Source organism: Pavona decussata, unplaced genomic scaffold (genome assembly GCF_977016875.1).
Source record: "Pavona decussata unplaced genomic scaffold, jaPavDecu1.1 SCAFFOLD_401, whole genome shotgun sequence".
Lineage (NCBI taxonomy): Eukaryota > Metazoa > Cnidaria > Anthozoa > Scleractinia > Agariciidae > Pavona > Pavona decussata.
Window position 1 is genome coordinate 31,965 of NW_028145770.1, and position 23,608 is coordinate 55,572.

At 37.7% G+C, this 23,608-nt stretch overlaps 1 protein-coding gene across 3 annotated transcripts in view; it reads right to left on the minus strand.

Annotated features, from left to right (window-relative positions):
- LOC146451093 (ubiquitin carboxyl-terminal hydrolase 9X-like) overlaps positions 1 to 23,608 on the minus strand; it is a 77,782-nt gene that overhangs the window by 27,426 nt on the left and 26,748 nt on the right. For all 3 annotated transcript variants that reach the window (XM_085099588.1, XM_085099587.1, XM_085099586.1), the window contains exons 19-41: positions 22,669 to 22,819; positions 21,715 to 21,802; positions 21,012 to 21,063; positions 20,060 to 20,131; positions 19,312 to 19,415; positions 18,996 to 19,110; positions 16,179 to 16,274; positions 15,149 to 15,384; positions 14,413 to 14,541; positions 13,466 to 13,577; positions 12,173 to 12,310; positions 11,402 to 11,522; positions 10,654 to 10,784; positions 9,632 to 9,697; positions 8,389 to 8,480; positions 7,772 to 8,018; positions 6,918 to 7,043; positions 5,162 to 5,218; positions 4,403 to 4,509; positions 3,034 to 3,142; positions 1,874 to 1,929; positions 1,013 to 1,103; positions 202 to 354 (exon numbers count right to left, since the gene is read on the minus strand). In XM_085099588.1, coding sequence (XP_084955714.1) covers positions 202 to 354; positions 1,013 to 1,103; positions 1,874 to 1,929; positions 3,034 to 3,142; positions 4,403 to 4,509; positions 5,162 to 5,218; positions 6,918 to 7,043; positions 7,772 to 8,018; positions 8,389 to 8,480; positions 9,632 to 9,697; positions 10,654 to 10,784; positions 11,402 to 11,522; positions 12,173 to 12,310; positions 13,466 to 13,577; positions 14,413 to 14,541; positions 15,149 to 15,384; positions 16,179 to 16,274; positions 18,996 to 19,110; positions 19,312 to 19,415; positions 20,060 to 20,131; positions 21,012 to 21,063; positions 21,715 to 21,802; positions 22,669 to 22,819 — 2,649 coding nt within the window. The remainder of the gene's footprint in view (positions 1 to 201; positions 355 to 1,012; positions 1,104 to 1,873; positions 1,930 to 3,033; positions 3,143 to 4,402; positions 4,510 to 5,161; positions 5,219 to 6,917; positions 7,044 to 7,771; positions 8,019 to 8,388; positions 8,481 to 9,631; positions 9,698 to 10,653; positions 10,785 to 11,401; positions 11,523 to 12,172; positions 12,311 to 13,465; positions 13,578 to 14,412; positions 14,542 to 15,148; positions 15,385 to 16,178; positions 16,275 to 18,995; positions 19,111 to 19,311; positions 19,416 to 20,059; positions 20,132 to 21,011; positions 21,064 to 21,714; positions 21,803 to 22,668; positions 22,820 to 23,608) is intronic.

Genomic DNA, 23,608 nt, shown 5'->3' on the forward strand with positions numbered 1-23,608 from the left:
GTGTTCTCACTTGCTAATGGCGTTCGTGCTTTTGTTTGTGCTTATGTCCTAGTAAAAACCAGGCTTAATGCCGTTCATTTCGCCAGACATCGAATCTTCCTCGCACCCATTAAATCATATCGGCGTTGATGGTATATTAAACCTGTAAAAATGTACAGCTCGACTCGATTAAACAAAGAGTCTGTTAATCTGCTTTTTTACCTTGATGAGATTAGGTCCATCCATTTGTGAGCCAATTGAAAACTTTTTCTGAGCAGACTGAAAGAGTAACAGTTCTCTTGTAACCCCTAAATGTCCCTCTAACAGCGCTTCATCAACGGGAGAACTCCCCTCCTCATGCGACAAAACAAGATCCTGAAAATATTACAAACAAAACAGTCAGTCTCATAGATAGATGCAGCAACAATGATAGCTTTGAAACCAGAAAAATGAAGAGATCACATCAGATATCAACGTCACAATGAGTCAGTCAGTCATAGAGACAAAAGCATAAGAAAATTTTTTCCAGGAGCTCTAAAACACACGAACTCAACGCAGGATTGGTTTTACCATTGGCACAGGTCCTTTTTCAGCCCAACAAAACCAAACTAATTAATAACAACCCTTCATTGCAAAACATAACGTTCTTTGTTTTAGTTTGATTTCCATCTTTTTCTTGGTCTGTCATTAGAGAAATTGAGAACTAAGTTTACGGCAAACGGCAGAAATAACTATGTGATAATGTTCATCCTTCATTTGCCGCTCGCTGTTTTCAGTTTCTCAGCAAAAATTGAGTAGTTTTGCCTTAGCATGCAAGGCCAGGATTATTTTGCACTATTCTCATCTGTGCACTCATCTTTTTTCTCAAGAAAACGTCAACGTGAATCTCACGATTGCCATTTGCCGTTTGCGCGATTCTAAATCTCTCTATTATTCCAGAGAAAAACCTGTCAACTACAAACACTGATGTGTGCAAACCCACTCTCTTTCAGCGGAAAACCACACACATGACTAACGATTAACTTTGACCAACCTTTGTCTTTTTAAGCCACGTAATCTCAGTGTTTAGCATCATCTCCGCTGTTGGTAACGGACAGTGCGTCATGTAGGCATGAGCAAGTAACCTGTAAAGACGAATAAGCATTAACAATACGGACATGAACACTCCATTACAATACTGCTGCCTAGATAGTTAGGCTGATGTTGGTAGAAACTGGTTTATCGGCTGCCCGTTCAACTCGCCTCATCTTGTCTCGTCAGATCTGATTGATTGATTGAATGATTGATTGATTGATTGATTGAATGATTGATTGATTGATCGATCGATCGATCGATCGATCGATTGATTGATTCACTGACTGACTGACTGGTTGGTTGGTTGGTTGACTGATTGATTGACTTTTCAGCATAGAGCGGAATCAATTCCCGCACTGCTTACTCAGAAACACCTTTCAAGAAAATTACTTGCCTCATGCTTTGGCTTTATGTACATAAATAATTCATGAGTTCAAAGCTGGCATCCCTTTTCTGGATCACTCTGATTGCTATTTCACAAACAGCTTTTCTACAGGCCACGACATGTGATGCAACAATGCATCCAATGTTGTAAGCATTATTGCATCCTTTGTGCACAACATCTCCGACATAGAATGATACAGTAGTATCTGAGGAGTGCTGCTACAACTTTGTTGCATGCAGTGTTGCAAAAACGTTGCACTAATTGTGTGCCCTGGCCCTAGTTTGCTGCAGGGATATGTACTCTATACGCAAAAACGGTCTGAGTACACTAGACGCCTGAATTAACAAGTTTTGCTCCATGGAAATAACGAATAAACTTAAAAGCGTCATTTACGGCTGTGCTGGGGAATCACGATGTGACTCCATCTCTACTTACTTGCAAAACAAACTGAAGTATTCATACGAGGAACCTGCATGATCCTTGATGGAGTTCTGTAAGCAAATGGCAAAACGTTCCATTGGTAAAACAGGTATGTGGAAATGAATTCATCGTATGATACTTGGTCCTTTGCGAGCCAGTATAGCTCCGCAGACAACAGCAACATCAGGTACACTCGGATAGGTGGATTTTCATCTGGACTATTCTCTAAATCAACTCTTTTTTGACATACAGCTGTACATGTATTCTTTTTTGACATACATGTACAGACTGGGCACTGTGATTGATATGAAGCCATTTGTGTATTTTGCCATAGAATTAAAGCTTAAACTAGTAATAGTAATCACAGATTAAAAAGTGCGGTTGACGTGCCAATTGTATGTTGAAGAGAGGGGACTTGTGTGGGTGAAATCTTCACATGAAAATGAGGCCAGATTCTTGCATCAAAACGAGGTAAATTTGCGCGACAGAGAAACAAAATGGCCGCCAAGCTCGATTTGTTCCGCAAGCATTTGCACAGGCAGCCTATCGCAAACACAAAATTAGACTTGTGGTCTCCCATTGTTGACCTTGATTAACAAAAGGGTTCATTTTGTTTGTCTTTCATTTACTCTTTTTATCCAAAGAACCAGTTCTTTAATTTTTCTCTAAAACCCGAAGCTATCCAAGCGATGCAGTGACAATTCCCATTTTGTCTGCTTTACCCAAAACAAAAGAAATCAAGTGTCATGGGTTTTTTGGCCTCTTTTGTTAGAAAGGGTGAAATAAGGCGTACTTAGCTACAAGATAATTCTAGAACAAGGAGAGGGAATTAAACTAGAATTAATGCACTGTTGAACCCAAGCGAGGTCTGTTTTCGGTGTCCCCGCAAGCTTTGGGTTGCTTTGACAGATGCTGTCACATTTGTAAGTAAATGACTTGGCCAATGAACTAATTACAATTAACCCTTTAAGCCCTAATGGTGATTAACATCAAATTTCTCCTTGTAATATCAATGCTCATTCAACCTCTGAGGCCATGAGAATTAAGGATATGACCAGCCAGGGCGAATTTTCTTGATATCTTAAAAACTTCTCCCCAGTGCTTTTATGATAAACTTATGGTGACAGAATAGGAGAATTTGTTCTTTAAAATAAGGCGTTAAAGGGTTAACTTACCACAAGCACGGTAAAAAGTAGTGTGATGAAAAAGATCAGCGGCCTGTGACCATGGGAACATCTTGTAGCCACAAGAAAGAACTGTTCAGCTGTACTGAATCGGATGGCTCTGAAAACCAAAAGACAAATTTGTAAACACCTGTTATTTGTTAATTCTTAGAGGAGATCAGAATCTATTTTCTCTGTACAATAACAGTACATTTTTATGCCAGGCAAGTACATTTGTAAAGCAGAAATGAAGGTAGGGAACTATTCCAAGGGTTGCTTATAACTTTTGATATTTTCCCTGCTTTAAAGATATACATGAGTGAAGTACTCATTCCTTACAAGTTAGAAATGTCTGGAATTTTCAAAAGCTATTTAAAGTCAAAGAAACTAAAAAAAAAAAAAAAAAAAAAAAGAAAACTACATTTAATTTTGGCGTTGCATAGACCTTTTTCATAAATGGTGCCCAATATATTATTCTTTTATTTTTATGTTAATTAACCTTACTGGCTTCGTTAGCTTCGTTCATGCAAGATTCAATAGAATTTTACTCTAAAATGAGGTAAGTACGGCTCACTTACAGATTAGTGAAGAACAGTAAATCGGCCGCCATTTAAGAAAAAGGTCTATTAGAGAGTGTCGCGATGGGCAACGTTTGCCACGCATAAACGTAGATGTAGATGTAGATGTAGAGCCAGTAACGCCTATATCGCAAATGGAGGTTGGGTGCCCAGGAGCCAGGTACCGCCAACCCAAACCCAGATAGGTAGAACACCCCATAAGCCTGCCCTACCCGCAACCCAGCCACGAGCCCCGCTCGCAACCTAGCCCTAGCTCAAGCCCCTTCACACTGAGACTAGAAGTTCAGTGAAAAAATAATAAGTAAATAAGACAGAACTAGCCCTAACTCTAACCCAATCCCCAACCCTTACCCCAAGCACAACCCTAACACCAATCCCAAACAATAACAAACTAACACTACCGGGAGGGGAGGGAGGGAAAGAAAAGCCCTACAAAATGCGATAAACCAACAACACCACGAGAAAACGCTGAGTAGAGTAAAATTCCGAGCACGTGCAAAGGTGCACGCCTAAACCGCATGAGAATACCGCTGGCCACGTAACTGCCTGCGGACCTGAACCAGGCCCAAACAGTAATGCAACAACAAACGCCTAAATGCTAGCGCACCAAACTACACGCCACGCCACCAGGGAGCAAACTTGCTACAAGTCGTTAACTAAGTTAAATTACATTAATAGGGCTGCGTTTTCTATTATATAGCCAAGAAGGACCCTTTAGCAACAGAGATAAACTGTACCAGTAAGTTGTCACAGTCGTACAGCAATGTAAGAAACTGAAGTTTGCTGCATGTTACGTACAGTACCTGCTTTGACACAAAATAAGAAGGTCGATGATGAAGCATTGCCACGACTTGTCTTTCGTAAGAGCTTCTAAAGCACTTGGGCAAAGCGCCAAGCATACACTCAGCACCTAATACAAAACGACAGACACATCCTCAATCAATAATATTATTATTAATATTGTAAGTATAGCATGACTGTATACAGTAAGTATAGTAAGTATTGTAACTCTGTAAGTATTGTAAGCAGTGCGTAGTATTGTAAATAGCGTATTGTGTGTCTAAGGCTAATAAAAATCTAAAAAAAAAACCTCAATCAATAACAAAAGAAGTCTATCGGAAATTATCGAGTTATAGCATTTAAAGAAAACAACCATGCACCCCCCCCCCCCCCCCCCCTGCCCCTCAAGTCTTAATAGGGTCAAGGGCTTGAAACTGTAATCCAATTCCACAGTTCCTGAAAAAGCTGTTCATTTTCGCTCAAATTCATCGCTGACTTAAACTGAAAATACATATATACATTCTTGCTTGGGTGAATACCAGACTTCTGCAATTACTATATTACATCAAATTTGACTGAAGGGTAATTAACGCTAGTACCAAACCTTTAATTATTATGTACAGGATGACAACTGAAGTCGGCACCAGTAGCTAGATTTCATGCATATTATCAAGTGTAACTCATAAACACGTGTTTGCAGAGGTACCCATTGGAGAGGATCGACTTTACACAGGGATAAATAAAAATAGACAAAAAAATAGAAAAAGGCAAGCTAAACTTACTTCCAGGGCTTCTCGTGCAACTTGGACATCATCACTTTCAAGTGGTTTTCCAGTGGGCTGAAGATGAAATTGTAAAATCCATTAATCATTCATCAAAGTTATGACCAATCAATAGGTAGAATTTAAGGACGGTGCCTACTATTGTTACTGCGCATACGTTCTGCGCACCTCGAGATACTCGGGTTTCCTATGGGTGGTGCCTACTAATACAGGGATAATTTTGCGCAGTTTAAAACTATACGGAGAAAGCAGAACTTAGCAAATGCTTTTGGTATCTCAAAAGAAAATTGGGGGTAGCCATGCATTTTTCAAAGATAATTAAGCTTCAATTTAGGAAAAAAATCCCATACATTCCTTTATATTTTGGCGCTTTTTAGAGATATTATTGCTTAATTATCTCTGAAAAATGCATGGTTACCCCCAATTTTCTTTTTGGATTTCAAGAGGCCTTGCAAAGATCTGGTTTTCCCGCATAGTCATAAGCCGCACAAAAATACTTCGGTATTGGTAGGCACCGTCCTTAAGTCACATGTACACCTCTGTAAACCCCAATACAAAACAATGAATTATTAAATGGTAGGATTAAGTTTTGATACAAACTCCTGGCTGTGCTCAGTAATTTTTGATACATATCTCTACTGATTAAAATGCAAAACACAATACATTTAATTTATTGTTTATTTCACAAGTACGATAAAATATTCGCGCCCGATCTGTGTGGGCCTTACAATGGCTCGACTTCGGCTCTCCATTGTTAACGCCTATACAGATCTCCCGCTCATATTTTATCTAGTACAAAATGTTTTCTTATAATTCGACCTCACATCCAGGAAACGAGAAATACGCAAATGCCATCAACTCTCCTAACAGTAATTTAACCAATTAATGATTGCACAAGACAACAGCGTACAATACAATAGCATGGATTACACAGAAGATAAGTTACTGTCACTGTTTCTGTGTCCATTTCATGTTGGCAACTGAAACCGACTGATACCCTCTGAGTGGCAAAACAATTATAAAAGTACCGTGCATCAACTTTTAAGTGTGATCACAGAAATCAAAGCAATTGAAAAACAAAAGTATCTTGCTGTTGTTCTGTTCGATATATAATTAGTCTACAAGAGGCATTTTGATTTGGTGGATCATGGAAACCCCAGACTTTCTCAAAGCCTCTTTTCATGTAGTCCAGTCAGGTTTCTCGCTTGCGTCTTCTTGTCTTCTTGCTCATTTTCGGCACCATAAGAAGTCGACGTGAGTCAAGTTTTGTTTTTAATTATAGTAACATAAATTAACGTTTGACAAAAAGTAAGAATCCCTAAGCTAATAGTGTTTGACATAGAAAGAACGTACTCCTAATTGCGTTTGGAGTTGAGATTGCATGGGACATAATCTACGAATGAATGAATGAACGAACGAACGAACGAACGAACGAACGGACGGACGGACGGACGGAAGGACGGACGGACGAACGAACGAACCAACCAACCAACCAACCAACCAACGAATGAATCAATCAATCTTGGAGGCGGATGACATCATCACCAACTTGGCAAAAGAGAGGTGGCCTGAGATCGAGATCATCGAACGCACTCCCTAATCTTTGATTATTAATAGTTTTATTTTCCAATCTTCAAACGACAGGATCCAAGAAACAATTTATTTTCTCAACAATATCCCTCTATTTTTGGAGTGTAATTTGGGACCACAAACAAACAATAGAAATCAGTAAGAAAATCAAAGGTTGTTTAAGGACCTTTTCATATGCTTTATGGATATCTTCATTTGTAGACTGCATGAGATGTAACATGCCAACACCAGCTGCCCATGATAGCCTCTGTACTGACTTGATGGCATTCAAATCGGGCAACGGACCTGACACCTACAAAAGTAACAAATGTTCATCATCAAGATTTCAAACTTGAACATGGTTTAGACAGACAAAAAAGAAAAAAGAAAATGAACAACCCCTGCACTGTTGCTAGTTCTTTGATCTTAATCGATATAAAGAACAAACTGAAGAAAGCGCATCAAAAATGGATTATACATGTATATCACACACTACCTGTGAAAATACTGAAAATACTAAGTAGGAATTTCCTGTTCAGTTACCTATTAAAACCACACGATATAACCATTCCCTTGTGTCCTCTCTTATGGCATGGCGCTGAGATAATGACATGGCATAAAGTCGATAGCAAAAAAAGTACACTAAAACATACGCTGGGAGATATAATATTATTCATAGTCATTAATTGTTTTAGTCTTTTGACATTTCTTAAAGAACAAATACAAGAGTTTCAGTTAACAATTTCATTTTCAAGCGAATTCTAAAACTTATAAATTTGTAATGTTATCAAATTAGTTTGACAATAGTGTAGACGAAAGCCATGGGAGTTTCTAGTACTGTAAGTATAAATTTGGTTGTTTTGAAGGACACATTGTTAAAGAACCTTCAAGGCAAGGTTGAGTTTTTGTAGGAATTGACCAAGTTGTAGCAAGTGGATGTTAAACGTGGACACAAAATAATGTACCTGCATTTAGCTACATTCAAATACTGAGGGAAACTAAAACACTAGTACATGTACATGTATGTTTTATAAAACTCACCAAGTTACTCAAATGCCCAGCCAGTCTAACAGCCATGTTGCGTAACATACACTCGGTAGCAGGGTTTGGAATGTACTGCAAGGCTTGTTGGAGAATCACTGCTGCGTTGTGGGCACTGGCTGAGATGGGAGGCGGCGAGCATGAAGGGTCTGAAGGCTGAATAGCTTCAGCAACAACAGTCACTTGTGCATAGCCTACTACAGTCAACAGCAACTTGGACATTTTAAGAAGCGTGTGGTATGCAGCTCTATAAAGAGAGTAACAAGAAGCGTAATCAGACTATAATTTCGTTATAAATACCTGTCAAGAAAAGCAACCTGGACACATGACATGATTTTCTCATTAGAGGAGAATAGCTCTTTAATTTCTTGGAGGAAGTCATAGCTGAGTAAGCATTTGAATTGCATATACACTGTACTAGATGTATGTACACTTCACATCCAGCTGGATGTTATATAAAATCCACTAAGAAGTTTGTTTCATGCAGTTAAATGTTAATGTTAACAAGCACAAGGTTAACCGTCCTTCCCTGTCAGTCATTTGTCTTTAAACTCCTACAAAAAGCATACCACTTTAAATAAATATGTTTGTCACCACAAAAACCACCCACCACACACCTTTTTGTCAGGACATCAGCATTTTCGAGGAAATCCGTTCTTGTCAACATGTTTAGTGCACACTGGATACCTCCACATTTTAAAAAGTGAACCTTTCAAACAGTACAAATCAGTTATATGTTATCAATAATTTGTTATTATGGTAACATTTTTTTTACCACTAAACAACTGTGACAATCTGATAGCAATCATTAAGTTTTGCAATGGAAGAAACCACAAATATTCTTGTCCTTGAATACTTCCGGTGGGAATAAAGGCTGGAGTCACTCAGATTCAGATCAATGCTGATGTGTAAGATTTGCATTCTGGTAACCAACCTATCGCAATTTGAGAGCTTTCTGGTGGAAAATTGTTTCCTGATCACTGATGTACTAGGAACATATTTAGAAGGCCAATGCAACCCTCCCCCCCCCCCCCCCCCAATCCCCTACCCTATTTGATGGACTGTTTAGTGTACATAGACGTGGATATTATAAAACAAAAATATTATATCACTTGATTTAAGTGTCAATGTATTTAGCGTAGAGCACTAATTGGGGACACTATTCAGATCAAATTGGAATTAAGAAATGTTGGTTTTTGAGGAGAGGGGAAAACCAAGGTACCCAGAGAAAAACCTCTCGGAGCAAAGATGAGAACCAACAAACTCAACCCACATATGATACTGAGCCAGGGAATCAAACCTGGGCCACTCTGGTGGGAGGCAAGTGCTCTCACCACTGTGCCATCCGTGCTCCCCCAGTAGAGGAATAGTTGCGTAGTATCAAGAGTTATGGATATCAAGATAGAGAGACATGGGAGGTACAAACTTTCCCCTAATGGCATTTAAAACTGAGTCTTCTTTAAACGATGCTTAAAATCTCATACAAACATTTCGGTTGTCATTCATGTTTTACAAATTTAAACATGTAATGTTCACAACACCAGCCACAAGTCAGGTTTGTCACACTAAGCGCTTGGGCTACCAGTGATAAGCATTGCACATGGGGTACATATAGTTTCACTGATACAATTTTAGGAGAATAGTAGCGAGGAGGCTTGTGGTAGAACATGAAAAAAACAAACAAATGATCCTTGTTAAGCTTTAGAGTACTTTAATTAAAATAATTAATTTTGTGATTCTCTGTCATCTCAAGGTAACTTTACATGTGCTAAATGCTGCTACCGCTAAAGTGTGCCTTTCCATAAAACAGAAAAGTTAACAAAGTCAAGTATGTGATCTAAACAACATGTTCAAACTTACTTGGAATTCTAAGGTCTGGTGATCTTGAGCAGGCAATGATGCAGGCATAAGAAGGGAATAAACAATCTGGAAAACAACAAGAACAAGTTCAGTAATGTGAGATTCAAGGTAAGGCTAATCAAAGCAAAATAACCACCAGCAACCTTATCTATGGTATTTCTTGGAAACTATTCTTTTTTATGAGTTCAAGCTTCGTTATTAGTAAACAACTCATCACATAACCCCCAATACAGCTGTACATCTTACAGTGAAATACTTATGTGGGTGTTTTTGACAACAGTATAATTATCATTTATACCATGCCATAGAGAATACAGCCAATCAGAAAGCTACATGTAGAAACCTGTTGCATATTCTGTGGTAAATGTATGCAACGGGTAGACTTCCACGAAAAAATCCCAGCCTTCCTTGCGGCTTACAAATGTTTCCTGAACACTTCTTACCTTTTGTTGAAAGGCTTTTATACATTTAATGAACAGTACCTATTTATATTTTTAATTTTTTTTATCAAAATTACGGTATGTACTTTCAAGAAATGTTGCCAATCTGTTAAACATTTTTTTACTGATTGTATTTGTTGTTAAAGCATTAAAGAGTGACGTTTTGTGTTAATTCAATTTGCAATTTGCTTTCTCGTGGTATACTGTGCATAACTAGTACATACGTTATAAAGGGATATAAAGGAAATAATTCTGTATGTTTAAATTAAACACAATCGGAAAATTCTGAGGAAGAATAAAGGAAAAACATAAAGTGAAGAATTCTCAAGCTGACTGACAGAGACAGGTGGTCAGACAAGACAGAGGCAGACAGACAAAGACAGACCGACTGACTGACAGACAGATTGACAGACTGAGAGACAAAGACACAGATGGGTAGATTGACAGACAAAGTCGTGGATGGACTGACTGACAGAGACAGATGGACTGACTGACTGGTGGACCCACAGCAGACTCACTGAAAGACAAAAAATATATTCACATGTATATTACAAATTCAAATTAAAAATGTAAGCTCCTTACCTCTAGGTTATAAAGAACTTGTGTGGAAGATGGCGTGAAGAACATGGCATCTAGTGAAGGGGAGGATGACTTTGAGCTGTTTTCTGAACAAGCTCGGCAAACATTCTTGATATTTCTTACTGTTTCTGTGTCTGCAAAAAACAACATACAGTAAGTCATGTAAATCACTTGTATTGCAGCAATAAACTACTGATAGTGTAAACACCCACATTTAAGAACCTACTTTTTTTCAATGTCAGCCTAAATAAGTCTTCATATATTATTTTATTGTAAGGTTCTTATATAACAGGTGTCTGAAATGATGAATTTCAGCCTGGAGGTTCTTCATTCACTTGTTCTTTTATGCGGGTGTTTACTGTATAGTGCGCTTTAACCCTTTCACTCCAATGCAAGGAGAACTCATATTGAAAAAAAGAAAAAATCCCAAATTACAGATCCACATGAAAGTACATGTAGTTCTTACAGCTGTAGGAGCTTCCACAGTTCAAGATTTCACCCACAGGTGCGAAAGTCAGAATCAACTTCCACAGTAGTTTAAACAACACTGCAGGATGGTACTAAAGTGTACATGGAATTAGCTATTATTCAAAAGGCTAGATTTCAGTCACATAATCATTACATTACTTATTGGAAAAAGGTCCTGTTAGTAGTATTTAGGATGCCAACATGGTTAAATTAAATTATGAAAGTGATAAAGTATAGTGGAATAAGCTTGTCCCTCATGCTTTGCTTTGCTTTGCTTGCTTACCTGATGGTATAAGGTTAAGGAGCTGCTGCACTCTGTCTCTCAGATCAGGAATGTCATGAACAATACCTTGATCCCCAAGATTAATCAGGTACTGCATAAAACTATGACGTTTGGACAACACCTAACAACATCAACCAAACAGTCATACATCATACAGTGCCAACAAAGAGCTAAACCCAATCTACAAAACTAGCTCAAAGAATTACAGTGCCTTCCAATCCCTATAGAGCGTTTTCATTCACGTGACTACCGGCCATATTGGTTTACTGAAACAAAAAAAGTATTTGCATAAAAATAGAGTTCAATTCCCAGAGGTTTAGTTTGGGACACCAACATGGCCGCCATTTCTTTGTTTTGGGACACCAACATCGCCACCATGACGTCATGTGAAACACTCTATAGCATATGGACTCTGAACTTCAACCCCAACTAACAATTTGCATGTTTTACTGCTATCAATCATAATTACGGCAACAATCGGCAGACTGCAAAAAATACAGAAACCCACTTAGTGGATCAAAATCCACCAATCACTGTGCATGAACATGACCTTTTGACCCAATTGAGCCAAATGTTATTGTTTTCTAAGAGGTCTGCTGCAGTGATTGATGGCAGTGAAAAGCGTAAAAGTTGGTTGAATCTTTAACTTCAGAGTCTACATGTTATTGCTGAAAGGTGCAGTAAATTTTGTCGAAATAAATTTTAAAAGCTTCCAGTGACAAACAACCTGAAATGCCAAACCCTAAAGAAAAGAAAGGCATCCTAACTTACCACTCCCGGCAAGCAGTTCTCAGTTTCTAGATTTGGTCCATCTAGTGCAGCTGGTGTTGATCCCCCTGATGAGTCTGAGGAGGAGTCCGGTGATGACGGCATGGAACTGTTCATTGTTCCAATCTTGGCTGTTATTAACTGAGAGGAAATAACACAAGAATGCTGTAACAGCTCTATGAATCCCACATGGAACTTATTTATTTTCAGCCTTTGATAAGATTAGGGATAATAATTATTAGAGAGAGGGCTTAATCAAAGTTATGAGTTTGAAACAAAAGTTGAATTTGCTTTTCCAGGTGCTTCCCGACTGAAACACAGCAGGAATGGGTCTATATCAAAATGTTGTTCTTATACCTTGGCATAATAATACTTCAGGGCCCAGTTGTTCAAAGCTGGATTAAACTAATCCTGGATTAACATGAACTTTGATTCTACATGTAGTTTAATGACTAACCACTAAAGTTTCTGCCAAAGATTTTTGTCCCTCAGTTTTGACTAAAACTTTTCTTTAGCATGAGCTTAAATTTAGCTTCAAAAACCACTTTAAATGAGCAAGATGAAAACCTTGGTTAAGTTTTAATCTTGGATTAGCATTAATCAGCTTTTGAACAACTGGGCCCACCAGTACACTAACACTGACGACTAATTAGTCTTCCTATAGAGCAACTGACTGAGGTTTCAGCCATACACTGGTACAGTAAACACCCGCATAAAAGAACAAGTGGATTAAGAACCTCCAGGCTGAAATTCATCATCTTACACACCTTTTATATAAGAACGTTACAATAAATATATGGAGACTTATTAAGGCTAACCTTGAAAAAAGTACATGTAGGTTGTTGAACGTGGGTGTTTACTGTATGCCTGATTTTTAAAGTGGGGTGCCTACTTTTGCCACAGAGCAAGTGGTAAGAGTTTTTAAGGTACCTTTATGCACAAGGCAATACACAGACTGTGCTGAACAACATGCAACAAAACGCGATTACAATCTGACCCCAGTTGTTTAAAGGGTGGATAATTTTATCCAGGCCAGGATAACATGTATCGGTTGGAGTGCATTTCATCCGCTGCATAGCGATTTATCCACTGGATAGCATTATCTGTTCTTTGAACAACCGGGGCCTGATTGATCCCAAGAAGTCTGTTATAGTAACACAAGTAAAAGTTTAGCAGAATGAGAAACTGTCAGTACTGGAAATAAAAATATAAACTTTAAAATAACCTGTACATTTGGCCAGTGCTTTTCAAAACTTTGCCAACACAATCCAAAATGAATAAAAGTCCAAAACTTACTGTCCTGTCTCGGAGAGGAACTTGTGAAATAAGCCTTTTGTCATCATTAGGGGATAAAATTTCACCATTAACGTACAAATCAAGTCTCGCTGCCTGCAGTGAGCCCTTTACCCTTTTGAGACAAAATCAAAAACAAAAATCAACAATCAATACTGTAAGGACCCAGTACTGTATATGAAACTCTCTCTATAAATTACATGTACACTCTAAAAATTATTATATACAGTACTGTAACTATTTTATTTTGATGAAAATCAGCAAAAGCTTTCCTCCACTTCTTTTAAAATTTAAAGCTGTCAACTTTTTTTTACTATACCCACAATATTTTTATTACATGTAGCAGCAACCCAATGTTTCGATTTTCAGAACTCTTTTCTCTGTCATCTACACTGTAAAGTCCTTCATCAATATTAATTAACAAGTCCTGGTTTACATCCTTTACTAATACAAGTAAGAGAAGACTTTCTTTAAGTGCATGGCTTCATTACTTTATACATGTACTTGACACTGTAACTCAAGCAGTAACATGATGAGCGTTTGTTATACACCGGTGTAGTAGTACATGCTTGTGTAATTTTCAACCCAACTTTTTCAATAAAATACATGTAACCAACCAAGCCTAAAATCAATAACTATTATTTCTTAAAAAACCATCACAAACGAGAATTCAATAATGGGATTATTATTCTGTACAATTCTAGATTAACGAGACGTCTACCCTCAGGCTATATAGATCACTGGTCCTTGCAAGTGTGGTTAACCATGGTCGGACAGTATTTTTTTTTTTCTTTTTTGTCTGTTGATCCCTCAGTCAGTCTGTCAATCAGTCAGCCAGTGACTTGCTTGCTTCAATGTTTTTGATTTGTTCATTAATTTTGTCCATGCATGCAAGTCTTCAGTCATACACAATTTCATTCACAGTATTTTAGACAATTCATGTCAATTACCTGCTCAGAATCTGTCTTCTAACAGATGCTATAGACTCGTTTGTATGTGACCAAATTTCAAAGTCATCACCCTGGCGACCATGGGAGGGGAACCTGATAATGAGGGAGACATGCCGACCACGGCATGACCTGAAGAACAAAAACAACAAAAATTAGTCCTGAGCGCTCTATGCTGTGGGGAGTAAAAGTCTATCAGCAATGGCCAACTGATTTTTGTATACAAAAATTTGCATGGAATAAATGTGATAGACAAAAGTATATTTTAAGCCTGGTGAATGAATGAGAATGGTGTATTGTTCAGTAAGTGACACAGGCATAATCAGAAAAAGGAAATCTGAGTGTTCCTTTCAGGGGTTGAACCTAAGACCTACTGATTGCTAGTTTGGATGCTCCACCGCTGAGTTACAGGAGACTTGTGGGAGCTAATTAAGGCCATTAAACTAGGTCTAATGGCCTTAGCTCCCACGAGTCTCCTGTAGCTCAGTGGTAGAGCACCCAAACTACATGTAGCAATCAGAAGGTCTTTGATTCAACTCCTGATAGGAGCACTCAAATTTCCTTTTTCCAAGTATGCCTGTGTCACTCACTCAATAATACATCATTATCAGAAACTTACATTTACATTTAGCCACCAAAAAACCAAATGAATGCACCAAGGACAATTTCACCTTCACAGGTTCTTGGATCTACAAAGCATCTCTACTACACATTATACCATATACAGTGTACACTGTACCTTCCATGCGGCAGGATAGCCCTTTCCTCGGCATGATCATCATCACACTCTCCTACGTACTCTTTCAACACTGTCAAACAGCGCACCGTTTTCTTGGCTTCTTCTTCGAGCTTTTCTCTGGGTACCTCGGACTTGTCCTCTATAGGTACATTTTCAGTGCTCTTACTTGAGAGCAAATCAGCAGACTGGCGAATCTGATTGGTACAATTCATGATGAACTTATCATGGATATCAACCTGTGGTAATAAAAAATTTTATTGTTAATATTCTCATCATGACCACATACTTTAACATATTTTAACAATTTAACAGCCTGCACATTTACATTCAAGCCACAGATTTCTGCAGGTGCCAATCAACAAAGAAAGCCAACTGAAGGGCTAAGAGCATGACCAATCCAAAGGAACTTTTAAATCACTTTTTGTTGTTTTAGGTCAGATTCACCGGATTCTTTGCATGTGGCCTTGAATTCCTTCAGGAAACGTTGCTCCAATGTTTTATCCACATCACGCTTCTTTAAAAAAAAAAGGAAAAAAAAAAAGAAAATCTTGCCCATAATCATAGATTCTTACTGCAAACGGAGTGCAAAGCAGCTGATAAAACACTGGAGCAACGTTTCCTAAAGGAATTCAAGGCCACATGCAAAAAATCTGGTGAATCTGAGCTGAAACAACGAAAAGTGATCTGAAAAGTCATAATTTTGGGTCGGTAATGCTCTCAGCCCGTCAATATTTTGTTGCTCACAAAACAAAGGAGGAAATACAGTTGTACTCAAATTTAGGTGACATAAACCTGTCATAGTGCCCAGGAGACAATTTCAGATAATTGTTATAATAATAAATTTATTATTCATTTCCATTATTGCTGATTCAATTGAGTCTCTCGCTATTAAGTGCCTTTAGGATTGGAATGAAGTTCACTTGTAGAAGATCTGGCCACTAACAAGACACACTGGATATAGCCTTTTTGCTATAATGGACGTATAATTCACTGTGCGTAGCGTATGAGATGTAAATCAATGAATCTGTACCTGGTTTGCTCTTAGTTTTGGTCCTAATGAAGTGAATGTCTCCTTAAGTAGTTCAATAGCTCTGCTTGCAATATCATCTGAGCCTTGCAATACAACCTGTAAATTTTGAAAAACATATAATTGGCCATTTCCGAGTTGCCGTAAACCTCAGTATGATAGTGGAGCTAAGTGCAAAGCTTTTCATATGAAAATAATATTAGTTTTGTTTGCATATGAATGAAAACTAATTTTCACAATAAAAAACTTTGCACTTCGCTTCACTTTCCCAATGAGGTTTACGGCAATTCAGAAATGACCTATTAATACACATTTTAGTAAAATTAATAAAAAACTGTTAATAAAATGAGTAATTAAACTGCATGTAAGAAATGAAATGTTCCGGCAAATATCCATACCCTCTCATGGAAAAGTTTCTGTGCCCTTGGTCTGGCATAAGAAGCCAGACTCCCGTACGAAAATGTCTGGCCTAACAAAGCCCTATTTAGGCCTGATCGTAGCCTGATTTAGTGAACCGAGACCTTACACAAAACTAACAAAAGCCTAACACTGAATTTGTTAGGTTAATCGATTAAGACCCAAAAATAATAAGGTTTTGTTAGGTTTATAATTAGACTAAATGGCAGCCTGACAACGCGCAATTTTCTTCTGGTCGACAGCCCAGTGTTTTCGTAGCCTTATTATTTACCCAACAAAGCCTAACATGTATTTAGCGTATATAAATAACTGTGACTAACCAAATTATCTAGCCTAACAGTAACCTTACAGAACCCAAATCGCGAAGTAGAAAACTCAAAGTCATAATCATTTTAGCCGGGCACACTAACCGCACTAAACTCGCGACATTATTGAATCTTTCTTTACTGCGTGTCGTTCAGCCTTTAAAACAGGTTTCATTGTTCGCTTTTTTGTGCGTCAAAAGCTCAATCTGCAATATATACGCGTTTTTTTTCTCCGTTCATCAGTCCTGTACAACATTTTATAGCAACTGTTTAATCGACTAAAAATGAGCATTATTTAGACGATCAAATTCAATCCTGATATTTTCAAATTTGTAGCTAGCATATGTTGCCTTCTATGCTCGACTAGTTTCACTTACTCGATCCGAGGTGAAAAATCAAGGCTGCTTTTTTGCATGTTCGCGACGAAGGCCTGAAAAATATTTCCAAGATACGATTCTAACTTCAGTTTCGAGAAATGTTTAGCGCTTTTTCTCCCAATTCCCTGACAGTCGCGTGCGTGTCGGAATTTTTATCTAAAAGGTCTCTTGAGACATCTGCGGGTTTCATCTTATTGGCCAAATGTCATGAACCTGGTTCGAATTACCTCTACCTGATTGCGTTACAAAAATTGTCCTGAAAATAAACTCGACCGTTGGTAATTTGACTTAGAGGAGCGGGAACGTTTTCAATGCGAGGTATCTTCTAAGCTTGGGAAACAGTTTTTATGTTTTGCTTTTCTGAAGCAAAGATCTGCACCCGGCCGTTTTGTAAACAACACCTGTTCCTTCGGATTGTGTCCTACTGCGTTTGAAGTTCGCCGCGATAAATGTACTCTGATCGAGAGCTGTGAGGGCTTCTTTGGTCTGCTGTAAAACAAAATGACTCTTGCAAGTTGTATTTTAGTCCACGTTTCCACATTAGGGAAAGAATATCGAAGAACGTTCCAATTATTGAGGTGAGCAACACGATCACATAATATTATAACGACGATTTTAGGTCGTCAAAGTGATTCCTGGTTAGCATCCTAGCTTCTTAGTTCACGTTAACCTTTGTGGTTCTCAACTTGTCAAAATGTATACTATTTTAGCTTATTCCACTGGGTAACAGACTGCACCGAGTGGTTCCATTTTATTCTGTACACATAAAAATAAATAAACTTACGTACTGCGAAACAACTTTAACTGCAGACTGCTGTGTTTTAATAATGTAGCTCTTGTCAACTATATAATTTGCTTATTATCGACATTAGCCGTGTGAAGGTTACGAAGTCATGATGATATTTAACCCATCAGCAATGCTGTTTTACGATTTTAAGCCTTACAATTTCAAGCCTTGCGAATTAATTTTTAAGCCTTACAATTTTTGGACTGTAAGCCTTAAAATGTAATCATTTATGAGTAATTCTTCCCTCCGCAATGCAGTCTCGGCAGGCCTTACAAAAATCAGGCTCGAGGCCTTAAAAAGTTAAGGTCCTGTTTTTAGCCTTACACGACGCTTAAAAAGGTTCAGGTTATTCCACAAATATTTAGGCTTTTGTCAGGTTACAAATTCAGGCCTAAGTTACGTTAATGTTAGCCCCAACATTTTCGTACGGGCTGTTAGCACAGTTTTTTCCTACAGTGTATATGGACCTCCAGGCTGGTAAATAACCTACATTTATGCACTAGATCAGAGGGTTGTGGAGGTTTTAGACCAGTAAACAATGTGCACTGTCAGTACATGTATGTTAACTACTCGGTGTAAATCAAACAGTTGTGTTCTCAATAACCTATGTACAATCCTGGAAAAAAATGTAGGGACAAACACAATTTTCTGTTCTCTACAGGTATGCCAAGAGGAGCTCATTGTTTTCCCCACCCCTAACCCCTACAATATTGTGCATGGGTGTCTAGAAAGCGACATTGATTTGGGGCAGGGCAGGGGTGGGGAGGGTTGAAGCATATACAAATCAGTATCAATAACATTTCATATGAGGAGAAAAAGAATGTCCACATTAATGCTGAATTTTTTTTTTTTTTCAACTTTATTTAAATGACTTTCATCCAGGATTGCAGTTACTGTGTAATATGAACTCCAACAGCAGCAAGACCTTAATTACCTGCCACAGGTAATCCACTCCAATTAAATCCAAATCTTCCATTAAGTATGTCCTTCGCTTTGCTACGAGTTTACCCTCTTTGATGTTTACTCCTCTGAAAAACCTTTCAAAGCACCTGAGATGAAGAAAGATAGTTATTACTTCTTCCATTAATTTTTTATCAATAACAAAGTAAACATAAAGATGATGGTGCAATTCAGCCCAGTCATTAACTTTGTTTGACTTATAAAGTCATGAACTTGTAATAAAGCACATACGTATCACAGCAAGGAACGAGAGACATTGCAAAACACAAAGTATTCTATTTCCTACTTACCTTATGCCATTTTCTGTTAACAGAGAAGGATCTAACTTCAGGACATTGCCTTCAAAGAATGATCTGCTGATTTCTGGATCTAAGTCTGGTTCATCACCCATTAACTACAGAAAAGAAATGCAAATACTAATTTTAGTGAAATTAGAGTTATTATAAGCTATCTTCTTGCACTGTAATTGAATACCGTAAACTGACGCTTATAAGCCCTGGGCCTATAAAACTTCATAACGGGTTTTACATGGGCTTATAAACGGAGGGGCTTACAAGCAGCAATTTACGATAATTGAATGGCTAAGAGCATGAACATCCTACACACTGTACATGTGTCAAATGCAACATATCTTTTTGCTCACTGAATTTCCTCTTGTTAACATCTAGACTGCACCATTTCTTGCCCCAAAACATAACCCGCTCTTTTTTTTTTTGTCAAACACCTAATAAAGTTGAAAAGCAAGTTATTTTGTTTATACAGGTATGTATGTTTTTGGCCTCTTTGGCTGTCATTTTTGCAAAACAAAACAACAATAACGAAAAAAAATTGATACTTGGTTCATCCTGTGTGAACAAAAAAGAACTAGAACATGTGGGAAGTATAGTACCTGAAAGTCCTCTTCCAGTACGCTACACAACTATATTCATAGTGTCTGCACTTTTTGGGAATGTCACATATAGTTTAGATGTCCTTATTTATGTATATACAGTGTACAGTACTTTCAATTGGTTCTATTCTGGGGTGCCCACACATTACCTTTGAAAACCACTTGAAGCAACACTCTCTGTCAGATGGTAGAACTGCCTTTTCTGCAAGGCACTGCCAGATCTGCAAGTAATTACAATATATTATTTACTAGCCATCCCAAAACAAAGTTCTATTTTTCTGCCATTTGCAGGTGTTACTCATCATTATAAACCAAATAATTGAAATAATTCAACATGATACCACCAATTTCAATCAGCAGCAACAGTTAGCTAGAAGTACAGTACTTAACAGTAGAGTCAGTCACAGTGATCAGATAATTACATTGTATTATGTTTAACAATGAAGTACATGTAAGCAGTTAGAACTTTAAAGTACTTAACTTAGGGTGCGTTTGATTGACCCTATTCCGGAATTGGAATACATTCATGTACAATGATGACAAAAAATCCCTCATATTGGAGGTTTTTGGAGTTCCTAGAGTACAAAATCGATCTTAAATTATCATGTGTCAGGGAAAGTTCACAGAAATATCTTCCCAAACTTACTTAAAAAGAGAAATCTAACAGCCATTCTGCTTGTTCTTATTCCAGAATATGGTCAGTCAAACACACCATTAGTCATAACCTACAGTTTACCAACTGCATTGACACATTACCTAATGGTAGCTGGATGCCTGGGTCATCCAAAGGTTGGCAAATCTCTGCCACCCAGCCATAAGCCCCACACACCCAAGCACTCCTATCCTAAATATACATAATCGGATAAAAGTATATAAAGCTATAAGACAAGACCTCAGCTATGCCTTGTCCATCCAGTGAAGATATACATGTACGATGGTAAACCATTTGGATGAAAGAAAATTAGGATATCAAATGGATGAGGTGGCAGCCTCTTTAAAGATGTCTTTAGGCTTTAGGCTTTGATCCGACAACGTCAGTTGAAATAGCTGAGTGTATACAAATAAATTATTTATTTTTATTGGAAAAATAACATTATTTACCAGTTTTGCTTGTGGTTCACAAAGCCATAGTTGTCCATCTTTCAGAAGAAATCTGCAGAGGAAAAATCATAGGCATTGCAGTGGAATAGAAGCTTGCTCTACAGTGTATAAATTAATTGTGAATGACAACTGCATGTACAAACTGCACACAGCTTGGGGAGAAATTCCGACAAGCAAAAATACAGTGTATTGCATTAATTTAGCATTTAACATCGTTTTAACATTACATGTGTTTTGTCACCATTAATTCTTAAAAATGGTTATTGGTGCTCATAGTTATTGCTCAAGGGTCTAGCATAATGATTTCCTCTTTCAATAGGTTGTCAAAGTCAACAGTATGGTTTTTGACCACACATGGTTTGGGACTTTGGGACCTTTGGTGCATAATTATTTTAACATTCAAGACATGTATAACAATAATATTATATTGTACATGACTGTACAATACATGTACATGTAATTATGGTCTTTCATTCTGGTGTTAAGGGATCTTCCAGTTTCAGAATATACATGTAGATAGACAAACAAGAGCCAAACATACATGGTTGAAAACAACAGAGTCACTGGCTGTCAAAAGCTCTTAGGTTATTTTTACAATTATTTATCCTAGTTATGAATCTTCAGTTTTCTTAAGCATTTTGACTGCTGAGCACTTCCCTAAAGTTCTGCTCCTTTAGCCTTCATAGTATGTCTTCTTACTTACCTGAGGAAGTTTAGCCTTTCCTGAACTTGAACTGTGTGCTTGTACCTTCCATCAATTTGTACTTCACTGGGCTCTACATCTGGTTTGCCTACAGGACAACAAGAAACAGTTTAGAAGGAATTACAGTGACAACCCTAATGTAAGAGTGCATAGTGTATAATAATAATAATAATAATAATAATAATAATAATAATAATAATAATAATAATAATAATAATAATAATAACAGTTTTGAATCAGTCAAATAGGAAATGAAATTGAAGAATGCACTCAAACCACAATTATGCAATGTTCAAAACATGAGCAGCAGTGTTTTCTCGGGATTTAAAATCACAAGGCGCAGCCGAGTGCTTTTAGACCTGATAAACCATGTGCTGTGAGTTTTTTGAATGGCTTCAAAAACATTCCTGGAAAAGCGTACGTCAAGAGAGTTCATAACAATGATGCTTTTGTGAACGTTGGAAGATAGCATACGAGAAAAACATTAAACACCACATACTAATAAGGAGGAGGTTGGGTTTTAAATGAGGCCAAATGAAATTTAGGCAAAGTTAAAATCAAGCCAATGCTGCCATTTCTCCAGGATCAGGTGGGGGGTCCAGGGAGGTCTGCAGGGGCATTGCCATGTGCTTTTGCTGGAGTTTGCTCTGCTAGCTTGTTTGCTTGCTTTTCCCTCCCTCCTTTCCACACTTTTGGGCAAGTATCAATTCCACACACTGGTAGTTCCCTTTCAGTGTTGTGTTGACAGGTGCCTGGAGGTGGGCTGTGGCTAGGTTGCCATGGTGACCTCCTTACTGCTGAGGAGATTGCTGCCCTCCTCTGTTGCTACCTTACGGCACCTACCCTCCAATAATTCAATTGGCTTAGAGTTTAATAGTCCATTTGATAGGTCAATGGGCTTATGTATTATTAATGAGTTTTGAGGGTATGTATACTAAATTTTTTATCCCTTACCTTCAAGTAGGGCATGTACTTTTTGCATGTAAGTTGCCAAATTATCAGCTACTATTGTAACTAGGGAGTGTGTCTGCTGCAGCTGGTTTATGACTTCATGTCGATAGTAAACATGTGGGTTACGTTGAGTATGGGAGTAGTTTTGAGGTGCCTGAAAACAATGGACATAAAATAACCTTTAATAAAGTAAACACGATTCTATTTATAGTAAATTCACGTCACACATGACCAGTATTTCCGGGAATGAAATGAACATTCAAATTTCTCTTTGTAAAGTCCGACATGTGAACGAAATGTTGAACATTTCTCTGGAAATCTTTCCATAACAGATGCATTAACAGAAAAACAAAGATTCAAAATACTTGGGAAACAATTGTTATTCTTGAAATAATTAATGCTGTAATGAAAAGGAACTATGAAAACTCGTTGGCGATGTTCAAAGCTGACATGTAAATTTTAAAACTCCGTTCAAATTTCAAAAATTAATACCAGTCATGCGTGATGTGAATTGACTATAAAGCATGGCAATGCTTGAGGGGCTGTCTGTAGATTTACTGAAAATAGAATATGATTATAAAATCTAATAAAAAATTAAAATCTGACATGTTCTTAAGACATGACTGATGAAATGAGCTTTTAAAATCAAGTTCTTTAAAGGATGGGCCTTGTTTCACTTTAGCAAATAATTATTTAACATTTTTTGCAGCAATTGATAGTCTGATATAACAATTATTCCAAAGTGCTGAGCCTCTGTAACTGACCCATAGAATTGTCAGTGATCACAAATACATGTACAAGTAACAGGCCCAAGTACAGTATATTATATATCCCACAGTACCCAAGAAATTACAGCTGCTATGGAATTCAGCTTACTTTCTAGTGCTGATTAACGCACCATGATAATGTAAACTAACACTTCAGAGCTTGGACTCTACCTGGA